General features: G+C 30.1%; 1 protein-coding gene across 1 annotated transcript; it reads right to left on the bottom strand.

Annotated features, from left to right (window-relative positions):
• LOC104761467 (NAD(P)H dehydrogenase (quinone) FQR1) lies at positions 9,644 to 11,480 on the bottom strand (the record flags this gene model as incomplete). Its single annotated transcript, XM_010484553.2, is given in 4 exon segments — positions 9,644 to 10,132; positions 10,226 to 10,488; positions 10,953 to 11,046; positions 11,457 to 11,480. Coding segments are annotated over 4 exon segments (615 nt in total). The 3' UTR covers positions 9,644 to 9,897.

The following is a 12,088-nucleotide window of genomic DNA, read 5'->3' as shown; positions in this document are numbered from 1 at the left end:
GATAATAATTTTTTTGAAATCCCAATGTAAAATATGGTCCAATAATATCATAAATTAATAATCATATAAATATATATATATATATATATATATGCTGATATAGTAAAGTATGTTTCCTTAAACCTCATATCTATAAAATAATTGTTATATTTGTATCTTCAAACTATAATGATATAAAATATTCNCTTTTCTTGTTTTGTGATCTTTATAGGACTTTACAGATACAGAGTAGGTGATGTCATAAGCGTGACTGGTTTCAAGAACAATGCGCCTCAGTTCAGCTTCATATGCCGCAAGAACGTGGTCCTAAGCATTGACGCAGACAAAACTGATGAGGTTGAGCTTCAAAATGCAGTTAAAAACGCGGTAACACACCTTGTTCCGTTTGAAGCTTCCCTCTCCGAGTACACTAGCTATGCGGACACATCATCTATCCCGGGCCACTACGTCTTGTTCTGGGAGCTCTGCTTGAATGGTAACACGCCAATTCCTCCCTCGGTCTTCGAGGATTGCTGCTTAACCATAGAGGAATCACTGAACAGTGTGTATAGACAAGGAAGGGTCAGTGATAAGTCCATTGGACCGTTGGAGATCAAGATTGTCGAGTCAGGGACTTTCGATAAGCTCATGGATTACGCAATAAGCTTAGGGGCTTCGATCAATCAGTACAAGACACCAAGGTGTGTGAAGTTTGCTCCGATCATTGAGCTATTAAACTCTAGGGTTGTTGATAATTACTTCAGCCCCAAGTGTCCTAAATGGGTCCCTGGTCACAAGCAATGGGGGAGTAACTAAAGAAGAAACATTGAGGAAGAAGAGTCTCTATGAGTTCTAGTCCCATTTGAACTGTTTTTGTAATCATATGAATATCGATGAAAAGTGATTAATTATCATGTCTTGTGTGTCTAATTTTAATCTTTATTTTAAATTTTCTCTACTGTTTTCGTTCTAAAATATGTTTAGTTCCTAGTCATATGTACATAGCCGGTGTATGTTATCTCTTGTTGACTCCTTTAAGTTCTCCAGCCTTTTAGAAGTTTTAATCCAGTTTTACTGTTCTTGCAATTAGACAGGGTTTAAAGTAAAAAAATCTATAATATTAAAAGGAAACATTTTTAATAAGTAGACATAGATTAAGAGATTATTACATGAAATATCATTAAAAACAGAATAAAAATATATAAATCATGTATCCAAACAGATTGATAACCTCCATGACCAAATAGGTTGATAGCCGAACCAAATCGGATGCAATTAAATGAGATAACCCAAATGCAATATTTTCCGCAACTAAATCTAAATGAATCTCGAAAACTCATGACACAATATCGAACAGTTCACTGCTAGTATTAATACCTACTATAAACAATGATGCAATTAAGTGAAACACATAAAAATCGGAAATAACAAATATGGTAACACAATATTCGTTTGTATATGCCATTAAATCTAAACAAATCTATCCACGTAAATTAAGTACTACACTTAAAGAAAAGAAAATCAACCCACGTAATTAGCACATCATACTTTATTTCTTTCCTTATAACATTACAATTATTTTGCTAATATTAGAAAAATTCAATCTCTTCTACAAAAATATATATGCGGTTAATAAGAAAAACATATTTGACAATTTATACCAAAATTTCGGAAAGTTAACATAATCTACACGATTTTGAAATATTCTAATTTACAAAATCTTAGCAACTTACCAAATGTTAGCGACTTACATTTTAAACGACTTCTTTTGTTGTATAAATATCGCAGTAATCTAAATACAGTAAACCTCTATAAATTAATACTCTATAAATTAATAAGCACTATAAATTAATAAATTTTGCTAGTCCCAAGTTGGGACAGTGTAAAAAATATCAAAATTCGATAAGATAATAAGATAATAATTTTTTTGAAATCCCAATGTAAAATATGGTCCAATAATATCATAAATTAATAATCATATAAATATATATATATATATATATATATGCTGATATAGTAAAGTATGTTTCCTTAAACCTCATATCTATAAAATAATTGTTGTATTTGTATCTTCAAACTATAATGATATAAAATATTCTATAACATTTCATAAAACAGCTAAAACATTTAAAGTTTTCAATTTCTAAATATGCAACATTTACATTTTGATAGTTTGATAGACTATTAAAAATACGATAATTGATATTCTTATTCATAAATTTGAATATTTATGTCATGTGTATAAGTGAATTTATCTACAATATTTGTAATTCATTGTCAATAATATTTTTTAATTATTTCAAATTTAATTCTAATACCATAAAATTTGCAACATCCAAATTTATAATCTTATTTTGCAAAAATTGTCTCAATTCATAATTTTTTAAAAATTAAACAATAAAAAATATACCTATATATTAATATCACTATAAATTAATAAAATGTCTTGGTCCCAACATTATTAATTTATAGAGGTTTTACTGTAATTTTCAACTCAACAAAAACTCTCAAATCTATATTACGCTAAAACTAAAACCTTTTTTTTTTTCAAACAACCAAAACCTATTAGCTTCTTGTGTTCTTTGTTAAATCCTTTTTTCCAGATTGTTATATGCATGTTAACATGTTCCGTTTAATCTATGTCTCTCTTTTTATTTATAATTATTTGTTCTTTCTTAGATTTTATTTAAATAAACTAACAACTACAATGTGTTTATGTAGGTTTTACAGTAAACATAGCTGGAGAAGCCTAAGGAGCCATCTCCTAATTTAAGATCATAAGTTTAAACTTTTTTATACAGAGATTATAACATATGCTAATTTTTAGGGTGGTCTCAATTTTCTAAGTATAATTTTAAGAGTATGAAAGATGGATTATTTTTAAATAAGACAATGAATTCTGAAAGTATTCCAGAACCTGTATGCGTTATCATTTTCTATATTATTCTGTTTTTGTGTTTTGATTAAATAGTTTCTGTTCAATTTATAAAGCAAATGAGAAGTTAAGAGGATTAATATTACTCAAGTTTATTTGTATAAAATCAACCCCGCACGTATGTGCGGATGTGAATATAGTTATCATTATTATAACATACATTACATTACGCATAGAATGAGAACTTTACTTGTTTTGGTATTTGCTTCAAAAGGCAAAATCATCATAAAGCCATAATTCTCTCTGATTGTTATGCGTTTTTAGTAAATTACACAACTATAGTTTTCTATATACCATCGAGAAATGAACAAGAATCATCAAAACTCAAAAGGTTCAAGGATCGAAAAAGAGATTATTTTTAGGCTTCAAGGGATATAATTAGTTGATTAAATAATAGAGCGCATGTAGATGAGACATTTTCAAATTTCAAGTTTTAATGTGTTAGAATAATATTCAGCATCTTCATTCTATTATGTTAAAAGAAATGAATGTAGTACAAAGTTCTTCCCCATAAGAATAGATTTTAGATTACGATAATATTTTTCTTTTCAATTTTAAGAGGCAAAAACAGAGATTAAAGACATATATTTGTTTTGATTATTGGTATCACCATTCACCAACATTTTTTATACTCTTACCTAATATTGAAACCAATTTTTGTTCACAATCATTATCATGGACTACAAAGAGAATGACATAAACTTTCAATGATTTTGGTATGGCACAAAACCGAGTGTCGGTTATTTGCTGGATTTGTCACGTGGCCATTTAGACAATCACTCAAAGAAATACTTACACGTGTGGCTTAAATTTTTGTTTGTTGACCTTTTGACCGGAGAGACCACTTAAGGTACACCGCACGTGCAGCGCAATTAAAACTTTGTTCCCTATCTGGGCTTACAGTGTAGGCTCATTATTCTTGGCCCAGTGTTACTGTAGCAGTAAAAACGACAGTGTATTATGATGTGTTCTGGATTTCTAATTTTCCATGTCTCCCTGTTTTAAATTCAGTTTCTTTTAAATAAATAACACAACAGTGCCTCGATTTTTTTTGTATGACAAATAATTTTTTTAAATGTTTTTCATTTTGCTTCATATTTTATGCTGAAATTTCTCCGCTAAGGCCATCATTAATGGGAGAACACTAAAGGTGTTCTAAGCCCAAAAAAATTATAAAAATAATGAATAGTGGCTTAGAACACTTTTTTTAGTTCTTTATGTAGAACTAATTTAAGCTCAGTTCTTATTTGACGTGGCTTCATGTGATTGGACGAGATTTTTTGGAAAAAAAGAAAATATTTCATTTATATAAGTATGCAATTTAAATGTTAATTTATAAGTTTTTATAATTGTAATATGTTTAAGAATATTATATTAATTTATAAGTATACAATTGCTTTTATATAAGTAAGCAATTTAAATGTTAATTTATAAGTTTTTATAATTGTAATATGTTTAAGAATATTATATTAATTTATAAGTATATAATTGCTTTTATATAAGTAAGCAATTTAAATGTTAATTTATAAGTTTTTATAATTGTAATATGTTTAAGAATATTATATTAATTTATAAGTATACAATTGCTTTTATATAAGTAAGCAATTTAAATGTTATTTTATAAGTTTTTATAGTTTGTAATATGTTTAAGAATATTATTTCACTATATCTTTCTAAGAACACCATAATTAGTTCTTCCATTTTTTTTACCTATGATCTTAACAACTGATCTAACATTATTTTCACTATATATTTAATCTAAGAACACAAAAAAAAGTTATCCCATTAATGATGCCTTAAGCAATTTAAATGTTAATTTATAAGTTTTTATAATTTGTAATATGTTTAAGAATATTATATTAATTTATAAGTATACAATTGCTTTTATATAAGTAAGCAATTTAAATGTTATTTTATAAGTTTTTATAATTTGTAATATGTTTAAGTATATTATTTCACTATATCTTTATTCTAAGAACACCATAATTAGTTCTCCCATTTTTTTTACCTATGATCTTAACAACTGATGTAACATTATTTTTACTATATATTTAATCTAAGAACACAAAAAAAAGTTGTCCCATTAATGATACCCTAACATGAAATTGTATATGCTTATTCGAATAATAAATAAATTAAGACTTAGTTATGCCACATCAGAACAATAGCATGATAAGTATAAACTACAAACAAACATGCTCATCATGGGCTGTTGACAGTGGAACATACGTGTATATATACTATACGTATTGTACACTAATATAAATACACATACACTTACTGACATACAGTGACACACAAACCACAAACATTACACTAATTAATGCAATGTTTGTATGTCTCCTGACCTTTATTATATTGCCAATATTATCATCATAATGTACATCTTCTTTTCACGTAATTTTCATTCATTTTCCTAACCAAATTGGTTAACCCGCTGCCTATAGGCTATAGCATTATTTTTTTTTACTAATTTCCTTTTCTACTATACGTACTGACATAATGCGAACATTTTTTTTTTTAATGGCCGAAAGCTGTAAAGAGAAGTAAGAAATTATACAAGTGTAAACTGAATTAGATAGTTACCATCGTTTATACCAGAGTAAAAACAAGATATAGTTACCATGAAGTGTTGATGGTGGTGTATTTTCGATTTCAATATGGGACGTACAAGTTATCTACTTATGCTGAAGTCACTAGTGATTGAAGATTTCATGATTTGTCAGTCTTTTTCGAGTTAAGAAAACTTAGCTAAACAATTCATGTTCTATAATTTTCTTAAGACCTATATATATCTTCATCTTACCGAAAACTAGAGCTACAAGGACCCACAAAAATAAATAAGCAATATTTGGAAGAAAACAAAAACTAAAAAAGAAAAAAAAGGAATAAGAATTGGCATCGTCATTGGAAATTATATCTTAGTAGATACCATGATTCATCGAACGACATGAACATGATACTTCTTTTTCGGGTCATGCACATGAATATCAACTTATACCTAACATTGTGTTGCCACTCGTTCATGCAGCAAACTATTGAAATTGGGATGTGAACTTTGTTATTATATTAACTCTTTTTTTTTTTGTCACAATATTAACTCTTTTCTATTAGATTGTTTGTGTGTGTGCGCGCGCGCGCGTGTGTAGAGGAATTAATTGTACTAATCTCTATATCTACACTATCGTCTAAGAATCCTTCAGTAATCCTCGTTTTGGAGCATATTCGAATCCATGATGCTCAAGCTTAAACGAACCCTTATAATTAAGATTAAACTAATATCAAAATGTTCCTGTAGTATACTCCGGGTACGGTTGATAATGAATGAAAAAAGTAAAGAAGTGCTGAACATTGTAAGGTATTAGGTATACTGTACATTTGAGTATAATATTGTGGGTGTGTTGATTAAGAAAATAATTTTCACAATCACAAAAAAAACTCACTGAGTTTTGGAAAAACAAAGGAATAATAAAAAAAGAAATTTTCACATATCACACCAAATAAAAAAAATCTTTCACCAAATGACAAAGTCATATTGACTTCACATGAAATATCCACTAACTAAAAACTGACAAAAATGCTCTTGTAAATGGATAACTAGTTTTTCGTTTAGTTATCAAACCATTGCAATCGTTTAGTTTCTATATAACAAAAAAAAAAATTGATTGTAATTAACTTTTAAAAAAACAAGAAAAAGGGAGAGAGATAAACACAAAATTCATCATCTCACCATGAAAAAGTTAGAAAATTTGGGTAAAATTTCCAATTTTTAGTTTCTTTGATTCTCTAATAGTTAAACTACTTAATCCGGCAAGTTTGGGTCTGTACAGTTCCGACAAGTTGGGTGTATACAATTTCGGTGTGTTAGAAGATTCAGTGAGTTTGGTTGTGTATAATTCCGGCGAAAAGAAGAAGTGGTAAAAATTTCCAGCAAGTTTGGGTGTGTAGAATTCTGGCGAGAAGAAGAAGAGGAGGAAATGCCGATGTGTTTGAGTATGTAGAACTCTGGTGAGAAGAAGAAAATGAAAAACTTTCCGGTGAACAACAACGACAATACTAGCTAGGTTTGTAGAAGAAGATACAAAATGACTACAAAATTACAGTAATATCCTTCATTAATACGGACTTATGGACGTACACTAAACAAAATAAAGTTATGTACGTACACCAAACCGCAACATATAGTATACATACACGATTTGACGTAAACGTACACAATCCTACACAAACTCTAAGTTATATATGTACACTTCTCCGACTGATCCGCGGCTGCTGTTTCTAACTCACTACTGTTGCTAAGCTCCCTTCGGGAGAGTGAGCTACACATGGTCATACAAACTTAAATGTACACAACCCCTAAGAAATTAAGCCTTAAATTGTATATGTAGACAATATTGACTTAGATATACACAACTCCTATACAAACCCTAAAAATTAAATCTCAAAACATATACGTACACAATCATATTGACTTATAACGTATATGATCGTATATATCGATTTAACGTACATAACCACTAAATAGAATCTAAAAGATAAAATTAATTGTATACTTACACGATCATATTGACTTATGCTTAACAAGTTTTTTTTTCTTTGAAAATCAATCATCACTCTTAAATTCACCTAAAAAAACCTTACTATGTAATCCAAATAATAGAGTTAATATATCAACTTATTGTTTCTCATTTTTTTCAAATACCACAATTTCTCTAACAAAATCATTAGAATGAAATAGTTACTATTCTTTTGTGGGGGAAAAGAGATCTACTATTTATGTTGCCTAACAAATAAAAGATATTTACTATTTGTAATTGTGAGAATGTGATATTGCATCTTTTAGTTATACAGATCTTTATGTGTGATTGTGTCACTTATCTCCCTAATTAGTCTCAAACAATATTAAATGACATAGTTTGCTTTATGATGATTGTCTTCGTGTCTCTCATATTGTGATACCCCGGCTTTAGAGACTTGCGGAGAGGTTTAAAATAATTGATTTGGCCACCTATGTCACCAAAGTGCAATTATCTTCTCGGTCAAGGGGCCTGAAAGAACTCCACAGTTAAGCGTGCTTGAACTGGAGTAGTCTCATGATGGGTGACCTTCCGGGAAGTAACTGTCGGAACTGTGCGAGTGAGGACAAAACACATGGAAAGATCATGTGGTGATTTGTAGGGATGGTAACAAGTATTTAAAGCCTTCCGGACATAGCAAACCGGTCTTCAGATATGGATGGGCTCACGGGCCTAGTGAGAGGATGTAAAGCCCATTAAGAAATGTGGGTCTAGGGACTGGGTTTGGAAATGGGGTCCATAAAGAGGTGGCGGTCGGGGCGTTACACATATACATGTTTTGAATGTACGTACATGTTTTAAATGTTATATTAAAATAACTTGTATACGTACATGTTTTGAATGTTTTGTTTGTAAACAACCTGTGTGTTCATATGTACGTACATTAACATAACTTGTGTGTTCATATGTACGTACATTAAGATTACTTGCGTACGTACATGTTTTGAATGTTTTGTTTATAAATAAGCGTATTAATATAAATTATTTTAATGTGTATGTATATATGAATGCACAAATCATTACCATGTACGTACATGGTAATGGTAATATTCGAAACTATTTTGAACTATAAAAATTAAGAAAATAAATATAATTTGAAAAAATAGAAAAATTGAACTTAAAATATAGAGAAAAATAAAATTAACTTAAATTATGAAAAATATAGTTATAAAAGTTTAAAGAGAAAAATGGAAAATAAAAGAAAATGAAAATTATTATGCTCTCTCTTGTAATATTATTTTATTATATTTTTATTTTATAAATTAAATGCTAAAATCAAAATACTGTAGCTAACTAAAGTGGCAAAAAATTGATTACACCAACTACACAAATATAACAAATCTAACTGCATGTGGTTTGGTTTAAGGGCATTTTCGTCTAAAATATGGCTAGTTGCTAAACTATGGAAGAAACATTTAATTTTGACCAAGTATGTTAAAAAAACTCACTCTATGGCTAATATATATAATTTACCCTAGTAAGAGCGAGCTATTTTTCTAGTTTGTAAAAGGACCTGGCCGATATAAAACAAGTTTAAAACGCTGATTGTAAACTTCAAGCAACACATTTTTTTTTATAAACAATAACTATTAACGTAAATAAGAGTTAGTAATCATTGTTATGAGTGACTATTTTTTTTTTCTTTTCACGGCACGGCTCACTGGCCTTATGACTCCCACAAGGGGAAGAGGAATTGCATCGAACTCCTGGTGTTTAGCTACCCAGTCAGTCGTCATAGCCAATTGGCTTATGGGGATCTCTTTGTCATTGTTCTGAGTGACTATTGAAAATTTTAGTACCTGAAACCATTTCAAGTCTTCATTTTAGCGGTAGAGTTTTAGTAATTGCAAGTAATGTCAACACTAGTTTTTTTCTACATTACAATCCAACAATTGGGCCACATTTGCTAGTAATGGGACTTTACTGGGATTCAATAAATATTGCTCTCTCACTTTGCATCTTTCTTTGTTGTTTTTTTATGATAAGTTGCTTAAAGTTTTAATATATATTTATTTTTACAAAATATATCATTTTACATTTCTGATGTAATTTTTGTTAGTAAAAAGTTCAACATTATATGGTAAAAGTGTAAACCGAGAAATTAGTTAATGAAACCCAAAAAACAAAAAATTCAAGTATAACAAAAGTTAACTAATAAGAACAATGACGACGCATATTTGTTTAGAGTGTAACACAAGTACAAATCATACATATCTATACGTAGAAACAAAGACAAGAATTATTGCTGTGAAATAATATCATGTATTTTAAGATAATAATTAAACCCGAAAAATCACAAAAGTCCCCAAATTGAAAGATAAAGAATTATATGATTTATAAAAACAAGAACCAAACTGTTTTTTTCTTTTTTCTTTTTTCTTATTGAATACCATAATCGTCTGAGATCTAAGCAGTAGATCCCTTGAGCTTCTTGGTGATAGTGGCAATGTACTTGCCTTGGTGAAATGCTTGTTGGAGCTCCAGCTCTGTTGGCTGCCTCGAACCGTCTCCTGCAAATGTTCCAGCTCCATATGGGCTTCCACCTTTCACATTCTCCATCTCAAACATTCCCGCGCCAAATGTGTAACCAATTGGAACAAATAACATCCCGTGGTGGACCAGCTGAGTTATGGCCGTCAATCTATAGTTTACAGAAAACGTTTTCGATAAGTATATATATAAATAGATTGTAAGAGATGATGCCAAGTGTTGTTTGTTCTTGATGAGAACTTACGCGGTGGTTTCCTGGCCACCACCTTGAGAGCCAGTGCTGTAGAAGATACCAGCTGGTTTACCAGCGAGTGACTGAGTCCTCCAGAGTCCACCAGTTGCATCCAAGAAGGCTTTGAACTGAGCAGCCATCATACCAAATCTTGTTGGGAAGCCAAAGACAAACCCATCAGCTTCAGTTAGCTCGTTGGGAGTGATGATTGGGGATTCACTCTTTGGTGGTGCGCTCATCTTAGAAAGTGCTTCTTCTGGAAGTGTCTCTGGTACCTGTTGACAACAACAATTCATCAAGTCCAATGATTCACATAGATTTATATAACTAAGCAGCCTAATATGGTAATTCATGATTTGAGAATATGCAACAACACATGTTATTGTAAAAGAGTTGCAGCAAGAATCAGGAAACACGAAACCTCGATAAGCAGAGTCCAAAAAAGAAACATGTCCTCTTAGTCAAATCAAAGTCAGTGAAGCAGAACACGTAATACCATATACCAAGTAAACAACGCAGAGAAAAGTAATGAAGCTCTCTATGAGTCTAGAAATTGCAAAAGCAAATGAGCAGTCAAGAATCCAAAATTAAGAAACTTGAAAATGGCAATGGCCCAAACTACTTAAAAGACTCAATCATAGTAGTAAAGACACACTTCATAGCCTTTTTGTGTTATTGTTAGATTGACAATGCAAGAGTACTTCAGTAACAGAAACAAAGTAGTTAAACCCCTTATCACCTGCCATAGCTTGGCTTCAACACCTTCAACAGAGGCAGCTCCTTTCCTTATCTCTTCAGCCAATTTCTCAACATGACCATACATAGAATAGTACCTGCAAATGTCAAATGACTTCAAAAGTCAAAACTTGAGATCAAACCCCACCAAAGCCACTTTAAGAATCCATAAAAGTTCAGTATCAAAGATCCAAAATTGAATCAAAATACCAATGAAACAACATATAAAGCAAATTGCTTTATCACAAAAGTAGAGATTCAGGCAGCCAAAAATCATAAATCAAACCATCACAAAGTAAGGAAAATTCACATAAATCAAACAAAACAATTGAAAAATTCGTCGATCAACACTGATCATATAAGATCAAATCAAAGTCAGTGAAGTGAATCAGAAAGCGAACGCATGGCTTAAGAGCGTAACCCATCATCAAAATCGCAAATTTAAAACCCACCAAAAAAAAAAAAAAAAAAAAAAAAAAGGAGAAAAAAATGGAAACTTGAAACATACACGATATACACTTTAGTCGCCATCGAAGTAGAAGTACTCCTCTCGAGAATCTATGAAGAAGATACTAAATACGTTTTAGAGAGATTGATTGATTGTTCAACGATCCGAAAATGGAGAAAGCGTATTTATAGAGTTGGAGAAGATGATCTCTGTGTTCTTCTTCTTCTCTATCCTTTTTTTTTTTTTTTTGACATAAATCTTTTTTTCTTCTTTTTTCTTTATTTCTTTCCCCATACTCTTTAATTTATCAAATACAACCCCTAAATATTTGTTCAACTTAGGGGTGTATTAATAATATCTAGTGTATAAATAACATATCTTATGTTGTTCACATAAAAAAAAAATTAAAAATGGCTTTATTAAATTTTTGTGGATTTTTTAATTTATATTAATTTCCCTTTTTCGATATTTGAACAAAAATATTTGCAATTAAACTTTCATGAAAATTAAAAAAAAAATCAAACATAACGTTTGTTTAGTAAATATTTATACGAAAAAAAAACATCAGTTTGAAGAAACAAAATGTTACGCCTTATCTTTAAATATTAAATAGAAATCACATTTGCATTGTCATACTTTAGGTAAAAAAAGAACATTAAAACACATAATCGCATGATGTCATGTTTTTTGTG

Source organism: Camelina sativa, chromosome 18, assembly GCF_000633955.1.
Source record: "Camelina sativa cultivar DH55 chromosome 18, Cs, whole genome shotgun sequence".
Lineage (NCBI taxonomy): Eukaryota > Viridiplantae > Streptophyta > Magnoliopsida > Brassicales > Brassicaceae > Camelina > Camelina sativa.
Note: the sequence above shows the minus strand (reverse complement) of the source record. Positions and strands in the feature narration are given on the sequence as shown.